At 34.2% G+C, this 21,466-nt stretch overlaps 1 protein-coding gene across 1 annotated transcript in view; it reads left to right on the forward strand.

Moving 5' to 3' along the window:
* Positions 1-397: 397 nt before the first annotated feature.
* Positions 398-21,466, forward strand: part of LOC125676486 (uncharacterized) — a 148,853-nt gene continuing 127,784 nt past the window's right edge. Inside the window, exons 1-6 of the mRNA XM_056157773.1 lie at positions 398-1,572; positions 12,416-12,921; positions 15,939-16,002; positions 19,782-19,903; positions 20,601-20,732; positions 21,062-21,110. Coding sequence (XP_056013748.1) covers positions 1,479-1,572; positions 12,416-12,921; positions 15,939-16,002; positions 19,782-19,903; positions 20,601-20,732; positions 21,062-21,110 — 967 coding nt within the window. The 5' untranslated portion in view covers positions 398-1,478. The remainder of the gene's footprint in view (positions 1,573-12,415; positions 12,922-15,938; positions 16,003-19,781; positions 19,904-20,600; positions 20,733-21,061; positions 21,111-21,466) is intronic.

Raw genomic sequence — 21,466 nt, forward strand, 5'->3', positions numbered from 1 at the left:
AAGTGGAAATTTATAAAGTAAACAATCTACATTACTTCTACTGATTAACGCGCTTTTGGCAATTTCCTGCGAAATTTACGGAGGGGGATTACGGTGCGTAGCAGTGTAAACAAAATGAGAACGTTAAAGTTTACACACTAAAATGATGACTGTGTAACTTATCACAGAAAATTCTTCTTCCAAACACCTGAGATAAAAACAAAAATGTGTTCTTAACATGGACCAACAATATTTACATAAAAGTTCAACTTCAAGAAAATATATAATTATGCCTTCTGAGTTGACAAAAAACATTTATTTTTTGGGTCATAAATTTAAAGGGACCATGCGCACACGTCATAAACGGTAACAGGTATCCGTAATTAGGTCTTGCGACCTCATTTAAATGTTTTCCTCCGATTCTGAATAAAGCAGTGTTGTCAGTTTGTGAAATCCAGACGGCCGTTTAACAATCAGGGGTCTTCCGAAATCTCCTCAGTTTGTCTTCAGTGTGTATCATAGTTTTATAAATTCTATATAAACCGTGTATGAATTAGTATTTGAATACCACTGGGGCGGAGTATATCTAGCTGATCATTCAGAAACTATATAGAGCGGCGGCGCACATCGGGGAATATTAAATAGCATGGGTCCATTCATACACTAAGCGAATTTTTAAAACTATTTTCTTTTTGATCTATCTTTTCAAGTCTGTCGGAGCATCGCGGGCCAGAGAACGGAAGCGAAAGTAGCGTTTCTTGTTTCCAAAAAGAAATTGTGGCAATAGATATTTTTCCTAATTAACTTTTTCTGTTAATTGTGGAATTTCTAGGTGAGAGGAAACGGAGAACTGGGAGTTGAGGTATGCTGGCGGTATATTCGGTCTGAGTGTATAGACTCAATGCACCGATGCACTTGAGGTAAACAGAAACGTGTTACGACTTTCCGGTCAGCAATTCTGACACATCGGCAAAGTGGGCCTTGAATTTCTTACAACAAATTCGCTGAGGAAATATTTTAATTATTTTCAACTGTGGATTATATTCTCTTGAGCAATTAGTGCCTATATTTTTTATTCATTTTTGCGGATGTGCTTACTCCCTAATAGGATCCACGTTGGTTACCGCACCGCGTGCTAACGTTAATTCTGGAACCATCCCCCCGAACATTAAAACCCCTCGACCTATAGACTCTCATCAAAACTTGTGAAAAAAGCGCTGATTTATGAAAAGCGTGCTCTTTATGAATTATCACATTGTACACATGATAAGAGTCTGGGAGAGTTAATTTGTGAGCAGAGATGAAAGTGCACTGAAAAGCGGGACCCACGAGTTGAATTTTTGATTTATTTTGCTCGGGTTACGTTTTACTCCAGTATAAAAATGGATCTGCATTTGTGAATGAAGTTTTTGGGATACATGGATGATGTATCATTTCTGTGTATAGCGGCACGTGTGAGGAAGTTTAGCGGAATTCTTTGATTGTGACCACCGAGGAATATGAACAGAATGTACCTTGCACTGCTAGTATCGTCCGTTATCATACTCTGTAACTTAGAATCAGTGGCCACCGGCCCGAGATCAAAAAGACGAGGTAAGCCTGACCCATTATGGGGTCAGATTGGTATATCTTTGGACGGGATAATGTATACAATTTCAATAAACCCTTCCTCCATGCAAGCGGTGTGCACACTCCTCTCTCTCTCTCTCTCTCTCTCTCTCTCTCTCTCGTAATATCTATCGATTCATGTTCTGTCTTCAAGTTTTAATATTTTGTCCCAATTCGTAAAGGTTCTGTACTATAACTATAGGTATATATGTACTCTTTGCAAATATGAGTTGATTTAGTATACCTGACAACTGAGGGCTAGTGTTCTACATGACCACGGCAATTCCGACCCTCAATCTACATTTTTTACCATGGACCAGGTCATCACTCATTTTGTTGCCTAAACTATTGTCCTTTTGACGGTGTCCAATTTTCTGTCAAACTAGAAATTAATGTGGATGTTGTCTCGAACCGTATACCGCATCTAAATTCCATTTCGTTACGGCAGAGATTTCTGAATATTTATCCATAGATAATCCTGGATATAACCTTTGGGAGGATTTAAGGGTATAAAAATTCTTTAACATAAATAATGAATTCAAACATCCTGTAGTGTCAATAGACCTTATCTTTTGATCAAATGCCCTCGATAAAATCACAGATTGTCAACGTCCTTGAGATTAATTTCTGCCGAGTTTTAAATCCATGCCTAAGTGAAGTTTTTTTCCCCCACTATAGGAAGACTGAGCGCCTGTCATGAACACAATAGGAGAACATTCCATGTGTATCTAAAGTACTTATATGATGACCTGTTTGTAGATATAGATATATCTGTATTGTTAATCTCAGAGTATTGTCTGTCACTAACTGTCGTCTGCGACCAGTGTCCACCAACTTCTGCGAATCTGCAAATTTTCTTAAATACAACAGCTAACTTGCGCGATGTGCGTCTGCCTGATAGCCGTTTAGGTCCATTTCCATCCGGTGTTCATAGCACGGTTTGTCGTCTGCTTAATCACCTGGCATCTTCACCTTAAGTAAGGGGGTCAGGCATCTTATCTCCCCCCTCCTCACCTGGCTCAATTCATCACGTACCGTGTCTTTTCAGGTAGAAAGCAGTAACATTAATTTTTGTGGGAGAGGAAACATATGTTACATTTCAAAATCTTGGGTCAGGGGAATCTCGTATAGAGGTATAGAATGAAATATACATTTGGACCACCAGTCTCAACACACACATACACACGGCAAAAATGATGTCAGGGGCAATGTGGGTTATCCAAGACATTCATGGTTCGGGGATGGCATGTGCGCTGGTTATCTACTAAGGTGAATTATGCTGACCGAGAATTGCTATTTTATCGCATTTGAATGGGATAAAAAATGCAAATAGATAATTTGTAGATAACGTAGACATATACACACCGGCAGGTTGTAATTTACCTCAGAAATATAAAATGGACGAGGAATGACCACTGCTAACAAGATTAATACTATATATTCATTTCCTGTAGGATTTCTAACGTAAACAAAACGTATTTATCCGGTTAAAGATATGGGCAGCAGGAGGAATCTAGCTAATGTTACTGACCGATGTAGCAATACATAGGCGGATCTAAGATATGGAGCTACAATGTACGATTTTGGTATTATCGCCACAGTTCGTGAACCTTAGGGGGGAGATCTATTGTAATTTTTATGTCTATTATATGCTTTTAATACCTAATCAAATTTTGGCTGCTTGGTGGGGCGCCCCTCTTGTCCATTATGAGAGTAGACATAATATCTGATCAATCTCCTTTAATACGATACTTGTATTAAGTTGCCGATATAAATGGTGACGATTGTGACAAAGACCAAATGATATGAAAACCAGCAGGTGGCCCTCTTTGTCGTGAACACTACACCATATTTCGGAGAACACACCCAGCTACAACTCCTACGGTGGTAACAAAACTGCATTGAGATGTCACAGGAGTCTTGAATGGTTCGTTTAGATCGTTTGCTCGGTTTGTCACCTGTCAACCTAAATATCGGAATTCTGTTACGATTAAGGGTATAAGATACGCAAAAGCAATTGTTATAGAATTTTGTTAAACGTTTTCATATTGCTAAAATTCCATATTAACAACAGCAAGTTCTTATGAGACCACATTTACTTTTTGCATTATTCACAAATATTCACTTGAAAAATTACCCACAAATTGAATTCCTTAAAACACGTCTTAATATTGGTACATTCCATGCACTAGTGATCGATTTGCATGATTATTTGATAATGAAATGCCAGTAATAGAAAATCTCCACGTAAACACAGCATAATCTTACTTCATGTGATACGTTCATAACGACCATAACATGACGCAAGGCAATAGCGGTTTGGAAAATGCAGCTACGACATGCATGTGTGTTTTATAAGAAATCTTAATGAATATTTTCTCTGTCATATTAGTTTTTAAGGTATATTTCTTGATTTTTTTTTAAAGGTGTGATGTTTTGTGGGGCCGTGCGTTGCCATAGCAGTGCGTTGTTTCCCCATTGTCTGGCAATGTGGGTGACTGTCTTAGCGTAACTTTTTCATCTGGAGAGTTTAATTTCAGTCTCATCAAGGGGTCTAAATGCTTTCATGCTTCGTGTATAAATGGGGACATTTGGCTCCTTCTGTAAAAATTCGCAGGTCGCCGGTGCTGCAACGTTCCCAGTGGTAGTAAAGGATTGCAATTTCACGTCCTGCCAAGGAGCAATTTCAGAAGACACACATGGTGATGATAAAATATGTTAATTTTATGCGGGATGCGAGATAATGTATAGATATACATCTCGGGAACAAAATTGTTATCGTCATCTATTATGAATTATACTGTTGCACTCAGGTTAGAAACTTGGACAAAGCTATTCAATCTTACTAAATGTTAATGAAGAATAATTGAACAAAACTCTAATTCGATGAAAAGGTTCTTTCTATGAACTTGTATGAACCAACTGGTATTTTTATTACGCGGTCCGTTTCCGCCATCGGATCTAATCAAATCGGATTTCTAATTTCTATACAGTTTGATAGGAATAAACGGAAATGCAGACACTTTCATTGTTTTGAAAAGTGTGCCTATCCTGAATTATTGTCCCCCAAAATAGTAACAAAATCCGGTAAATGGTTAACAATGGAACCAAAATATCAGTAAATTGTTAAAGGAAAAAAGTCAGGAAATAGTCGAATGGAAAAAAAACTTAAAACCTGCAAATTTATGGCTGTCCAGATTGACAACTTGTATCAGGCACTCTGAAAGAAACCCCATTATTGCTTTGCCCTTTAAAGATGATATCTGGTGTTTAAAAGGTATTATGAATTTCAATCTGTTGATTTTATCTTGAGGGGAGATTGTATTGTGGTTAAATCGGAAGTAGAAATGCTTCATTCATGAAAAGAGAGACTGTCTCATCGCTCGGTTACCTAAACTTGTATTTCATGAATCATACTGAAAATAAAATCTTTGTTGGTTTGTAAAATGCAAGCCAAAACAAAAACCCAGCAAGGTACGTTTACCTTTGAGGGTTATAGCTATAGGGACTTTTTTTCTTCTTCGGTGCTAGGCAGTTAAACTCCATTTGAATGTTCGTTTTTTTAAAAAAAAAAGTAATTTTATGTTATTTTTTATTCAATAAAAAGGGGAGAAAATGAATTCACAAAAATTAAGCTTTTGCGTGAAATGTATTGCGCAATATCAGCTTTTACCAGATGCTTCATACCAACCGCAACATAGTCATGATGATTTAACACAAAATTCATAAATCATAATCACACGATGCAATATGATATAAGCGAGTAGACTTGGACTACATTTGTGTATCGCACTTGTCAGTATCCATGAGTTATGTGACTCGTGTCAAGTTTCTATGAGAAAAACTGAAAACATATACAAATGGTTGATGATTGTTGTCCTAATGAAAACGGACCCGGGTTTAGAGACTTAAATTTTTCCAGTCATTTGAGCAGTTTGAAAACAATATACCCTGGTTTACGACGGTAAATTCTTTTTGTCGTGAATGTATCCACGAGTCGGTAGACATTGCACTTTCCAGACCTTTCATTTGTAGTGGCAGTCGAAAGGAAGCATTATCAAAGGATTAGCATTTTATGAATGTTTGAACTCGTCATCACTACAGATGGGTTATTTGCAGTATATAAAGGACTTAATTTTTTGATAGGGGATAAAAAAGAAAACCGGTACCACCGATTCGCAAGTGTTGCTTAATTTAAGGCGGTACAACACATCATCATATAATGGCTGACTTCCTTTTGAAACATGAATAAAAATATAAATTTCACCAATATTTGTATATTTCTTTTAAATCTAATTGTTCAGTAGGTGAGCATGTTGGCTGCTGATCTGTAGATTGTGGGTTGAAGTCTAGCAGGAGTTTTCTCCGCAGATTAAGATTATTTTTTGCTAAAACTGCATTTTTAACTATATAGGGTAAATTAAAGTTTTCAATTTTAATATACATTCATGTCTTACACTTTTCATCCATATCAAATTTCTCTGGTTGTTATTCCTCGTTAAGAAAAAGTCGAGACGAGAAGACTACCGGTATTAACACTTGGTGTTGAAAGTTAGAAGCAAATATTAAAGAGATAATTTTAGTATTGTATATTTTTCTTTTAAAATAAGGAATTTGTTTAGATGAATTTCATTTTAACTATAATACGTACCTTCGCTGTAACACAAAACAGACACGTACGGGTATGTACAGGATACAACCCCGTAAATCATGTCGCCCTAATGTACTGCATACTGCATATTGTATGTTCTATTTAAGAAATTTGGATCGCGTTTTTGTGTATGTTGCAGGTTAACCTCCGAGGTCGAGAAATGTTGTTTGAAATATAAAAACGTTAACTGAGGCTTTTATATTTTTAAAACAATATTTCTAGACCGAGTAGGTTATCGTGCATCATCCACGAAAACAGGAACTTCATTTCTATTCTACTATATATTATTTTGAAAAATATTTCAAGTACTTAGTTTGATGTTGACGGATTATACTAACTAGACATACGTAGAGGAGGGTTAAATTGTCTGTACATCGACAGCTAGTTTACATGTACATGTATATCGATCTCGGAATGCAGACGATTGATTTATATTGAATGACATTCAATCATTCATTCATTTATAAATTTGTTTTGCAACATATATTGATTGCTTTATATGATTTTGAAATTGAATGATCAGTTACCGACTTTATTGCTTTAGCAAAACAAGACGAACGAGCGAGACGTTTATCAATTTTCTCATTATAAGTTATTACGTATGAAGGTATATTGTAGAATAATGACCGCGGCATTCTTTTGATATTTACAATAACCGTGGTAGTATTCGATATAGATAGATAGATAGATAGATAGATAGATAGATAGATAGATAGATTGATTGATTGTGATATAAGAGAGAGAGAGAGAGAGAGAGAGAGAGAGAGAGAGAGAGAGAGAACAACTGCATCGTCACCCGCCCGTTGAAAAGTCGATGTAATGAGTATACAATGAACATAAAAAGTGTAATTTATGAAACAATGTTGTTCCTTTTTCAAATCCCTTTAACTATTAAAATCAAAGTGCACTGTTGCGCATGCCTATTTCCAAATTACATTAGTTTGTGTTTGTATCAAACTGAACGTAAAATTTGAAGTTTTAAGACAAAAGGCTTTTTGTTTTAGCTTAAGTTCATAACACTCATGTTCCAAAGAGGTCCGTTTCATTTCCTTTGCATCATAGATTGCGTTTGTAAATATTTTTATAGTGCTCGTGGAATCCCGTGCGTTTTGAGGAGCAGCCTTGTTGAATATATATACAAGTGTTTTGTTAATGCTCAGAAAGAACAATTATCGTTAAAGAAATAATTAACCTATGTGTAAATGTTTCCTCTTAGTGGGCCTTATTCAAGTGGTTTCCTTTCGAGAGCACAATATGTCTTGCAGATATTGTACACATGTATTAAAAAAAAAAAATAAAGAGAGAGAAAAAAAACCCCCCAAAACATCCCTTGATGTCTGATGCCCTGGTCAGTTGCAGAAAGAAAAACATTTAGAAATTCTTGTTTCTATATTTGAAAAATGTTGTTTTATTAACTTTGTAAATAAAACCCAGTCTCTGTTTCTGTATAGTTACATCGACGATACCAATTCTGTCTTCTCTACAACGGTTAATTTATAATGTAGAAAGGATTTTTTTTATGACACCAAGGTGGCGTTGCACATGTTCCTATGATGCATGATGTAAATTTAACATGCTCCAAGTGGTAAAACAAAAGAAACGTTCTTATCAATAATACACTACAGCACGGAGGGCACCTGCTCCCAATTACAGCCGTCTTTAGTCGTGAATTTTCTATCGTATTGAGATAAGATATAATATTACATAACAAAGGAATAGAATTTGTAGAGAAAGTGACGTAGATGAATTTGGTAAAATTCAAGCCCCACCCCCCCCCCCCCACCCCCCACCCCCTCTTCTGATTTTTTTGTTTTTTTTTTGCGGCTATAATTTCTCTAAAATGTGTGGATTTTCTGTCTACCTCATCCTAATTTCAATTTATGTAATCGTTTCACGCTTTTTGTAAGCTTTAGAGATTGGCTTTCCACCGGTATAGCCTACATGTATCTACGAAAATGTATAATAAAATATGTGTATGCGACAATTGGATCGGGATTGAAGTGACAAAAATTATGATTCAGACGTTTTATGGAGGGAAAAGTAAAATTGCTGATTTAACAGGGTAATTTTGTTATCACTAGGGCACTGGGTATGTTTTATTTCTTACTCAGCTTCGAAAGGGATTATCTGTGGTCGTTAAGATCTAATTCATTAAATCTATTCAATGATAAGAATTGTTATCAATTAGGCAATTGCATCGGTTATTTCAGTTCACATATATTTTGTAAGTTGTTTTTATGCCCCCCTAAATGGAGATTTGGGGGCATATATGCCCTTTTAGTTGTAGTTTGTCTATTTATTCGCAAAAACTTTAACCTTGCCCATGACTTTCAAATGAATAGTTATGGGGCTAGTGTATTTCTTGTGACAAGACCTTTCTTTTTGTACCAAAATTTGACCTTGGTTCACCTTGAAGTTTGAACAACTTTAACGGTTATTGATAGGGCTTTAATATTTCACATATGTGTTGTGCATTCCTATTGACAAGAACTTTCAAGTAACAAATTCTTTTACATGACCTTGAAACTTAGGAGTTTGACCTACTTTTGAAAAACTTTAACCTTGACCATAACTTAGAACAATTAATGGTAGGGCTTTCATATTTCACATATATGGATTCCTTGTGACGAGACCATTCTTTTGGTGACTTACTTTTGACAAATTTAACATAGTGTTTTAATGGTCAATGATAGGGCTTTCATATTTCACATGTGACAAGACCTTCAGACTTTCTTTTGGTACCATAATTACTTTGCTGCTTTACGGGGGCATCAGTGTTTCACAAACACTTTTTTTTTTGTCAATTGGGAAACTCTAACAATCAATTTTGTCCTTGTAACAATTATTAGAGAATTGGGCATTGGACTATCATGCATATGTTTTTGTGAAGTTTACAATGTGACAGACACCATATTCAATACATGTATCTTAGATGACCTATGCATATGTAGTTTGTGAGACGTGACCAGAAATAAATCTGGGAAGCTATTGTTAATCCAATTAGTGCCCTCCAAAGTAAAAATGAAACTGTTAAAACTAGAAATAGGCATGTGCATGGAATCAAATTTGACATTTCAAAGGAAGAGATTTGGGTTTGTTAGAAGGATTATCATATTCTGCCATCCTCCTCCACATTCTATACTCTCCAGATGGTTAAAATGTATGGTAAGTGATAATGCTTCTCAGAATTCATATAAGATCCTCGTGGGATATGGTGATAATTTTCCTGCTAATATAATTTTTATAAGAGTGATGTATAAAACAGAAACATTCTGTTGATTTTATAACATTTATAGGGTCAGATTGTAAAATGTGTGTATTGTTTCAGAGGGATTGCAAATTCAGAAACAAATTAGGCAATAGAGAGGTTTCTTGGGTAACTATAATTTCAATAAGCTGTTAAAGATCCTTTAGTGTAGAGATTTTTCCCAGGTATTAAGAGGCTTTTACTTTACTTCAGCAATGTGAAGTATGTTCCTCTTAAGTATTGGACCCATATTGTGATCAAAGGTTTTCCTCATGGGTTATGAATATAAACTCTATGATCACTAGCCTAATACACAAATCACGCCCCTTAAAATACCACTGACTTGGACCGTTTTAGGTAATTATAATATGTATGTGTGTGTGTATGTTGGTGGTCCTATGTAGGCTGTTGAGCAATGGGAGTCTAGACAATAATGATACACAGTGTAGTGCAGTCCAAATTTTCCTTCACAATTTTTTTGTTTAATTTTCTTGTATATAGTCCAGGTTCTAAGTATGTTAAAACACTAAAGTTTAAGTGCTATTTCTAAACTGTGAAGAATGATCTTTTTTACTATAGTAGAACCAGGTGAATATGGATAGAAGTTGACCAAATAAAGATAACTTAGAAAACTGGATGAAGGTTGAGACCGTTGAGCTAATTTTCAAAATATTATTCAGGGGGCAAACACACCAGGGAAGCAAAATAAATACACGTACCAACAAACTTTATAGTTATTTACACGGGTTTTATGATTACCTAGTACCTCTATATAAGAGGTGTATAGTGTGTGAACTGTGGCTAATTTGTAACATAAAAATATTGGACTTCATTTAATATTTAAATTTATTTTTAACAAACCGGGGTATTTTTAAACCTCTTCAGTAAATTTAAAACTATGTTTTAATGTTGGTCAAGTTGGATGGGTGAAAGATGGTGTTGTGTTTGGATGAAAACTTTCGAAGAAATTGACCCTTCAGCTTGATATTTCATGCTTGTACTACTATTGTGAGGAAAATCCGCAAGATAGAATTTCAAGACTTGTAGAGAGAAAAAGAAGTTTCCATATCTTTTTATTATTTTTTGAAATTTAAAACATTGTTTCCCAGAAGACTTGATTTCCATAGCAAGTGGAAATAGTTAATATTATGAAATAGAAAAAACAAAATGTGGCAGCAGGGTTTGACATTAACTTTTTTGGGCACTAGACCAATCAGGCTACTTAAAATGATTTTTGCTAGACCTGACCTTACATCCACAAGCCCTGACCAACGTTCCAGAAAAAAATCTTATAAGATTCTCCATATCTAAATACATGTACTTAATTTAAATGAAAAACGTTAAGTTTGAACTAAAATGCATTTAATTGTCTCAAAAAAATCTTTAATCTCGTCATTCAATTTGATGCTTTTACTTTCAACCTTTATTTCAGTTTCTTTAAATTTTTACCGGCACGGAAATTCTTTAATCCATTTAGAATAAATTGACCTCAATATTTTTTTTTACATTTCTATTTCATAAGCCCTGCTTTGTTTCTACCCAACATTTTCCTTTTTTTTCTTTCTTGAGACATCTTTTGCTTTCATTGAGGACGAGATTTCATATTTGATTATATAGACATTCCCGCACATATGTTTAATAAACACTTTCTTATATTCAATTCAAATGAACTGTTTTGGTGTTTTTTTTAATGAAAATGAATTCAATAATTCTATTTAACCAAAACATAACTTTACACACATTAACAATGTGTAGATGTCATAGAACATCACTTACGACCGCGACTTATTAGAACTAAAGATAGAGATTATGTCATCATGCGGTTCAAAATTGCTCGCAAACTCTTTACAGTTATTTTTTTTATGAATAAAATATCTTATGATTTAAAGTAAAGTTTCTTAAATTTGTTTATATTTTTAACACGACCAGTCGGACTAGTAAATAAACATTTTACCCGACCGGACCTATCATTTAGTAGTCTCGGTCGGTCGGACGTGCCTTAGTGTCAAACCCTGGGCAGCTGCCAGGGATGGGGCCCTGACTTTCAAGCTCCACATATTAAACGATTCCTTATTATATCACACAGGATGTACAATAGTAAGAAATTGCATTAATTATATAAAGGTATACAAGTACATACATATAGAGATGCTTCAATGATTTGAATGTAAAAGTATTTAATATTTATAACTGAAAGAAGAAGAAAAAACCCAATAAAAGAAAGGACTTTGATATTTAATACGTACATCTTGACTTCGAGTTGGCTGTTTGATTGTTATCTTTACATTTCTTAACTTTTATTCTGATTCAGAAAACACTCGAAAGATTTAAAATTTTGCACAGTGCACCAGTTTTTTTTTTGCAATCATAACAATAAGACATTTATAATATATGTCAGAAAAGTTGTTATTTGAATAAAAAAATAAAGTTGGACAAATCAAAAATTAGTTCACACTCAAATTTTTTCAAAGACATAACGTACAGGTCAGGGTTGAAAATGACATCCATAGATCATGTACGGGTACATACAGTGAAAAGGCAAGCACACCTAAAATATAAGTATCTATTAATTAGGCTTATATATACAAAGTTAGAAATTGATTTTCAGACTAGTTTTATTTTTTTTTTTCAAAACCAGATGTGGCAAGATGACATTTTCCATTTTCACTTGGAAAAAAAAATCATGCGATTGTCACTCTTTCCCCAATTTATTTATTTTTCAATGTGTAGTAATGCTGGCTTATTGAAAAAATACCTAGCTCTACTTAACTATGCCAGTACATGGACATTCAATTGAGTACAGGTACTATGCCTTAGAATGTAATATTTTATCTGTTATATATATATGTGTATAATTTTACTTGTTGTCTTTGTAAGTGTGAGTAGGATGTTGACTTTTTATGATTTTTGCATCTCATTCTTATTTTCAGAGGTTGATCTGATAGCTTCACTGTACGACAAGGCAGCAAAATCTCCAGGGTTAGAGAAAGTGGATCCAAAAGGCTATAAATTCACTTCCAAGTGGAACCCAAGGACTTTACCCAATTTCAAGTTTAAAAGGTTCTGGAAAAAATATCGTGGAAAGTTAACATTTTATTTCTCGGGACAAATTATACCGCAGACTAAGCCTATTCCTATATTTTCTATATATCATAAACGAAAACTTTTGCCATATTTTGAAACATTAATAGATTTTCAAAAAGGAAAAGTTATAATTCGATATCAGGGAGTGACTTCATTCCAGAGGAGTTTTATATTGTTAGATTCACCATTACAAACCACATCAGGTGCAATCATTCAGATTAACAATAATGTTGTGACAATACAGTTGGATTGTCTTCCGTCCAAATCCGTCAAACTCCGTCAGAAGATAGCGCCTATCCCACGTTCTTCTAAAATCGCTCTCCAAGATTTCAAGAGTAAAGAAAAAATTATAGTAAGTATAAATATTGGATATATTAACTTATTTGTCCATTAATATAATTGATAATGTCCTTGCCGTTACCACTTTTTGTATAGCCTCGAGCTTTGACATTCGACATTGATTGTCTTTCACTGAAATATTTTTCTAATCTAGTTGACATTGATTATGGGGGTATTTGTCCTTCACATAAATTTGTACAGCCCTTTGTCCTTGAAATAAACTCATGCAGTCTTGACATTGACTATGTGTGACTGTCTGACTTAATCTTTTGCAACCTTGACATTAAATTTGTGTACGTGACACAATATTGTGTACCCTTGGTGTTAGTTATAAATGTCAGTAGTTCACAAATTCTTTACATATTTAAGATACCTGGTGGGTGGGAGTAGGGGAGGGGGGGTGTTTGTATCACCTGGACAGAATTCAATATGTGGGTTACATACCAAGATTAAACATCACACCTATTGAAGTTTGTTTTCATATCAATACAAGCAATATACCTTGGTCCTTTGTCTGAGTTCCACTTCAGGGTTCACTCAGTGAAGTGTCAGATCCTAGCCATGGATATTTAATGATCAGATGATAGAAACACTTATCTTTGATTAGCTGAGATCAACAGCTTAATGTTTGTTTAAAATTTGGAAGGGCCAGTCCAGTCTGACAGTGGGATGACCTGGGCATCTAAGTGTATGTGTAATTAGGTCAGTCTGTGAGCCTGGGAGGTTATCTGCCTAGTGACAGTGTAGATGATTTAATTTTCACATTAAAAATAATATTCAGAACATGTTTCCCAAACACAGGTGTACACACCTTTGCAATCAAGTACGTGTATGACACATCAGGTGCTTTTAGAACATCTTTGGATTCAATGTCCTTTTCAGTAAATATACAATTGCTTATTCAAACACACTGTTTTAGAATACTTGTATTTGTACAATGTATTTGTGGGTACTTGGTATGAAAATGTGCATTCATGTGCTGGTGGTATGTAAGTTTAAATAGGAACTTGTGCGTATTTCCAATTAAGCAACTTGTGCTATTTTTGACAGAACATTAGCTTGATGTCACTGCCATCCACGAGTGCAATTTCATTTGATATCATTATATTTAATTTAGTTGACAGATTACAGTACATGGGTTATAACACCATATTTGCACCAGAAATTCTGTGAAAAATAGTGTTTTTTTTAAATAATTGATACACACACGCGTTTTGCTCTGTTGTTGAAGAGTGCATTTTGACAAAGATCAAAATCATAAATTTTCCAAAAACATTCCTCTAGATAGAAATTTAAGTTTTATATGGGTCCCAGATGTGAAAGGTCGCCTGTATGAAGTAAGTTTAATTTGCACTCCAGGAATGACAGCTATATGTAATAGTCACAATACCTGAGAAAAATGCTCAAATGTCCTTATTTTTTATCACCAGTGTGTGTTAACTTCTCTTGTTCCCCTATAAAAAAATCTCCTCTCAGATCTTAATTGTAACGTAATATCTCGGGGTAGATAATGAGATAGGGAGATAATGATCTATAGTAAATTTTCCCCATCTAAAGAATAAAGCTGCTGAAATAGATCAAAGCCAAAGAGAAGTCAAGGTGTTGATGATATCCAGATATCTAGTGTTGTGGAATTATTTTATGGAGTAGAAATTATCATCATTAAAATGATTTATTGTAGCATTGTGACCAGATTTCCTCCCAAAGTTTTATTTCAATGAGTCATTACATACAAGTAGAAATGTTAATTTTGTGTTGAGGGATCTTGAGTAGAATATCTGGATTTTTGCAGATGTATTTCATTTAAGGCAGACTTTTTGTGTAGTTTTTTTGGCAATTTAATAGCTGTTTTTAAGTAGATCTAAGCAAGTTCAAATATGTGTTTCAATATTTTTTTATGAATATATCGCAATATTGAAAACAGCAGGGTATTGTGGACAGTTACAAAGATTAAAGTGCTTAGAACTGTGGAACAAGATGTAATCAGAACGGAATGATTTCCTGATATCGGGGAAGTGGTAACTAGACCACATAAAAAGTGTGAATGAAATCCGACAATCCCATACAAATTTTCTTATCAAATAACATAATCTTTATTACCACTATTGTATTAGAGGCAGATTTAGAGTATTTTTACCATATTTTTAGCAACAGGTGCTCTCTCAAAAATCATGGTGGTACATCATATAAGAGGAGAGGATCTGGATGATATTAATCAGATGAAACGACTGGTTTGATCGTTTGAATTTGAGGGTGAATTTTTGCTCGGCTGTTGATGTTTTTAAAGAGATGATGATAAAAACATCGGGTCATATTGTAGCAGTGATTTCTGTGATGAAAAAGTGATGATAAGCATTTTCATTGCAGTTGCATGTTTCAGTCCTGTCCATTGAAGATCTAAACTTTTCTTGGAATTTCTCAGTATTCCAGAAATATCATAATCTTGATACCGCAACATTTTTTTGTGGTTCCTTTTTGTATGAAATTGATAAGAATAAATCTATGTCAAATAATTTAAGTGCTGTTATTTCAAAATGCTACTGTGTTATTGTTTCTCCCAACTGTGTGAATGTAAGGATGAAAGTTGTCTTGTATGTTTATTTATGTTTTAAAATGCTATAAAATAAAAGAAGAATAAATTAATCTATTTGTCACTGAGGCTTACTTTAAACCAAAGAAACCTTGTTTTAAACTTTGTCTGATTCATTCTTTTTGAAAGTAAAAGAGACTGAATTTGAGAACTTTTATGAAACAAGCGCCTGTGATCTCTGTAGTGTATTACAACCTCCATCCCTTCCTTACAGTCTGATAACATGCCATTTCTGTATCACAAAACTGATTCATGACTTTACAGGGGATCTGAGATATAGTCTTACATAATGTGTAGTTTTAGATTGTACTAATGAGTATAAATTAGTACACTTGTTAGGTAATACATGATTGCACAATGAGAATAAGTCCTTGTACTTGTGTTGATAGAGATTGCGTAATAATTTTATCGTAATAACGTAATATGCATTTGTTTTTCAGGGTTTACTTTTTGAAGCAAAAGTATACAGCTATATTAACATTCCCTCCACATGCTTCAATAAGGGTAAGAGAAATTAATGGGAGGATTGAGTTTTTGTGTACATGATGCTGACAAGTTATGCAATATTTATTGAGACGGACAATATTGAGTCTGTTCTGTGCAGTTATTATCAGATTCAGTAATGCTTGAAATGAAGTATTTTTGGTAAATGATTTATTTTTGTCGTGTGTCACAATGCATGCACTATACAATATTAAAAGTTTATTTTGTTTCCTACCATTGAGGTCAGGACATTGTCTGTAGTGTGTCTGTTTTAGTGTCCTTGTGTCTGTCTGACATAGATCTTTTCCATGTAGTAACTTTTGTTCATTGAAATGCTATTTTGATATATTTACATTTTGAATGTGTTTGCCTTTTATATCTTCACAAATTGTAATGATAGCTCTTTCCTCATGAAAGCACTGCAGTTGTGAACAATGCACGTATGTATCTTGATAATTATAAAATGTCAATTTTAACGGCAGGGAATTCTGACAGAAATATACATGTATAAGATAAATTTCATTTTCGAAAATTTTTAATACTAAATTTTATTTTTTGAATTCATGGGGCGTGAACTGTGATGCTTTACTTCAGTGTATTTCGTAAAGTGTATTAGCGTTGCTTTTCATACTCTCTTGTATTTTCAAAATTGAAATTTTCTTTTAAAATTTCATTTCTGTTGGAATATTCCAGCTGTTAGAAGAGTTATACTATATTTATCAAGGTTCATTCACACATAGTTTATATTCATGAGGAAATGGTTTTCATGAATGGTTTTCAAGATCATGAGAACGAGCGTTTAGGAATGAATGGACCCATGGGTGATGGAGAGAGGAACGAAGCGTAATCAACCGTGGGTTTCCGACGATGCTCACTAGTGTGTTTAACATTTTCAACTTCTTCTCCGGACCCATGGACCATTTTCAACCAAACTTTCCACAAAGCTTCCTTAAACGAAGGGGATTGAATTTCATTCAAAGTAAAAATCACCCTCTTTTAAGGGGAAATGATTATGAAATAATGAAAATTTGGTGGGCCGTTTAAAATTTTTCTTCTGATGAACCATTGAGCCAGAAACATGAAACTTCTATGAAAGCATCCTCAGTTAATGCGAATTTGAGTTTGTAAAGATAATGGACCCCAGGAGTTAGGTGGGACCACAATAGGGGATCAAAGTTTCACAAGGGAATAAATAGGAAAGAACCCTTTAAAAATCTTTTTCTTTAGTGCAGGAAGGCCATGATTAGTCATATTATGCAAACACCCTTAAGTAGTGCAGATTCAAGTTTGGTTAAATCTTGGTCCATGGGGGGTAGGGTGGGGTCACAATAGGGGATCAAAGTTTTACATGGAATATATGCTGAAAAAAATTTGATGGAAATTCTTCTTTGAAATAGCAGGACCACAATTAGTCATTAATTTACAAGCATCCTTAGTCAGGTAATGCAGATTCAAATTCAAATCATGGCCCCAGGGGATAAGGTGAGTCACAATGGGGCATTAAAATTTTACACGGGAATACATAGGGAAAATGTTCCTCTCAATGATTAGTCATATTGACATGCAAGGATCCTCAGGCAGTGTACATTCAAATTTGTCCAAATTATGGCCCCTGAGGATAAGTTGGGACCACAGTAGGGGAACATTGTTTTTTATGGTAATATATAAGGAAAAACTTTTTAAAAAATTCTCTAGAACAACTTTGCCATAAGTCATATTTATATGCAAGCATTCACAGGTAGTGCAGATTCAATTCTATTCAAACCATGGCTCTGGAGGACCCCAAGGTTGGATGGGGCCTCAATATGGGGGTCAAAGTTTTTACATGGTAATGAATTGGAATTTAAAAAAAAAATCTTCTGAAGACTGGCAGGGCCATCATTAGTGATATAAAAATGCAAACATCTTCAGGTATTTGAGATGGAAGTTTCTTCAAATTATAGCTTGGGGATGGAGGTTAGGATGGGGCCTCAATATATATATATATATTTAATGTTCGAAAATTTTCTTATCAAATACCACTGGCCATGATAAGTCGTATTTATTGGCAAAGATTCCATTGTAGTGGAGATTTACATTGTAGTGGAGACTTACATTTAACTTGGGTTGGGCTTAAACAGGGATTCAAAGTTTTACCTGAGAATGTACAGGAAATTCGAAAAAAAGTCTTTTCAAGATTAGCAGGACCACATTAAATTTTGTCAATATTCATACGTTCCCAAGCTTTGTGAATTTATTCCTCCCCTCCCCCACGAACCCTGGGGCTAACATTGGGTATAAAAAAATTTCATAATACATGAATATAGTGGGGGGGGGGGGTGTCTTTAAAATCTTATTAAAATCTTCTCCTGAACGACAAGGCCATGTAAGTGATATTGATATTGAAGCATCCCATGTTGTATGGATTCAGGTTGGTTAAATCGGAACCATGTCAGGTTAGATTGGGGTCATGGTATGAGGTCAAAGTTTCTCATGGAATTAAAAATTGTAAATATCTCAACAATTATTCTGAAGAACAGCAGGGCCAAGGTGACTCTGGTAGCATTGTGACCCATGGACCTCAAAGTTAAGTATGTCCAGTGATTCAAAATTTGTATGTACATTGTATTTGAGGTCTAAGTCACATGGCAATAAGATATTAAAGCTGTGTCTGAGTGGTACTTTTACTACTTAGTCTTGGAACTTTGGTACGGTATCACCAATGGCATAAATATTTGTTCTGACCATGAATCAAAAGTCACATCACCATGTCAGAATCGCAGAAAAATGAACATCGTTGAGTTAGATGTGTGTAATGACCGGGAGCCAAGTTATGTCACTAAAGGCAAGGTTACAGGTTATATACATAGCCTTAACTTTCAGCTAATACATAATTTAAATGTGACTAAGAATGAAATTATTACTATAGGGTTAAACATTCTTTTTGAAGAATTTATCGATTTGTAAACTATGGACATTTTACTCACAAACTGAATAAAAGTGTGAAGGACTTTTATGTTAAGTTTGTGGGTAAAATGTCCAGAGTTTACACATTGATGAATTCTTCAAAAAGATAAATCCAATTTGTTCCCTGTATTATCAATTTCAAAAATTTGAATAGTTTCCCAGCACTGTGTTATTTGTTTTCAGGCGCGTATGTATGTATATACGTAGCGTTTTTGGATTTATTGATGTGTAAATTCTCATTTAGCTTTATTTTTGTCCAATCAAAACAACTGTAATGAATGACATTGGAATTATATATATGTGTAAATTGTAAATGATGACTGTTCAATAATCTCCTTTAAATTGTTTACAAAATATTTAAACAAGTGAAAAAAAGCACACAAGACACTAATAATATTTGGGAAAACCTTTAAGCACTACGAATATCAAACAAACAAATCTTACGAATATCAAACAAACATAGCTTTTAGTGAAAATTTTGTCTTTTGCTCTGTCATAACTCTTATCACAGCTTCTACAAATTTGAAAGGACTTACAAAATTAATGAATCGATCTGTTATATTTTCCATAGTATTAATCACAGGTCCTCAGCTACAGTATATATACATGTATAAGTCAAGTTCAAACAGACTGTGCAAAGATTGTATAATATGTTTAGATAGTGTTTATACTTTCTGTACAAATCGTGTTAAACATGGGCAGATTTCACTAATCCTTTTACCCATATAAGTGTTGACTTTGCCAACACTTGTCTTTGGAAGATGTCCATTTTTGTTTTAAAAGGAAAGGAATCTAGTTTTGAATATTAAAATATATAATGTGTTTGGAGATTCATTGTTCTTGAATCATTGCAGCAGTAGCCACATACCAAAGAGATGCCAGCAAAGTTTCCGGCCAGACAACTTCAGAAGACTTACGGGCCCTGCAGAGAAGAGTGTCTCATCTGACCTCCATCGTCGATGCCCTTCAGTCAGAGGTACAGCATTTTATGTAGACCACAAAACATCCTAAATCTCACACAACTTTGTTTAAGACTGATACATGGTCTTATGAATGTAGCACATAGAATTCTTGTATTAGAGAGAAATAGAATATTGTATACTATGATAAGATACACAGTCTGTGCCAAAGATTTCAGGGAGCTGGGTTCCTGTTTTACAAAAATGATTAAAAAAAAATTACATATTTCTTATAATTTTTAATCAAGTATCTTAGTCGACAAGATCTTAAGAGAGAGTTAACAGTTTTGACTTGGTCATAAGTTCATTTGTTAAATGGACCTCTCTAATTGGCAATTTCAATTCTGTCCATAAAGCCCCCCCCCCCCCCCCCCCCCTTCCCCCTATATAGCATAATATAATGATTTAATGTAGATTGCCTGATGTTTCATGTAGAACTTTCACATGCAACGTAATAATCTTTCATTTCATCATGTCATCGAAAAATGATTGTAAGTTGAAATTTTTTTTTTTTTTGGAGGTTTGAAAAATGTTTTTTGAAATTTCTGTGATATCCATCTGAGGATGATGTAGAACAAGATGTTATGAATTTAGTTAGCAATGAAATGAGTTCTGACCTCCATGGATTAAAAAACAAATGTGTTTGTGGGAAAAAAGGAATTTATTGTCATTTTATTTCGAGTTGTATAAGGTGATTTATTTTTAATCCTGCAGAATTCAGATTTGAAGGCACGGCTTAGTTTGCTGGACACCTGTGTCTGTTACCCACAATGCCTTGTGAATGGCGTTATTTATGCAGATGGCGAATCATGGCAAAAAGACACTTGCACTTTCTGCACTTGCAGGGTTTGTAAAGTCAAATATAAGATATGATATATAGATATATATGTATATACTAGATGGAAAAGGCAGATAAGTTTTGGTTGTATTCCATTGTGTCTAAATGTATTTGACAATTTCTTTTGGTATGAAAGGTATAAAAGATTGACATCTTGCAAAGTCATCATGTTTGGTTTAACATAATTTCTAACACATATGTAAACATAATGGAAGAATCAGTCTAGTAAAATTTGATCATCCATGAAACATATCTAAATAATTGCTGGTTTCATCACGGAGATGTGGGGTATAAATTGTAAGCAGTAAATTAACATTAAGTTTATATCTTTTATTAGGAAGGCCAAGAGGACTGCATAAGAAGAGTGGAACTTCCCCAGTGTCATGGTAAATTCAATTTATTAGATGTTCCATTCAACCAAGAATTTAAATCATTGATAAATTACTGTCAGGCTCTATCATTTTCACAAATCTGAATGCATCATACCAGTACAGTTTAAATTGTTTGGTGTCTAGAGCTGGGATAATACATGTATCATTCATCAATATTTTTTTTTTCCATTTTTATACGTCCGTCCATCCGTTCGGGGTTTTCTCTTTATAATTTCATTTCCCTTTCACATATCATGCTGAAACTTGCTGTGTAGCTTCTTTGTGGGTCACTCTAGATCATTCTGCAATTTTGATCCATTTCAACCTTTTTTCCAGGAGTTTTGCCCCTTTATTTGGAAATAATTATTATA

The sequence above is a fragment of the Ostrea edulis genome, chromosome 3 (assembly GCF_947568905.1).
Source record: "Ostrea edulis chromosome 3, xbOstEdul1.1, whole genome shotgun sequence".
NCBI lineage: Eukaryota > Metazoa > Mollusca > Bivalvia > Ostreida > Ostreidae > Ostrea > Ostrea edulis.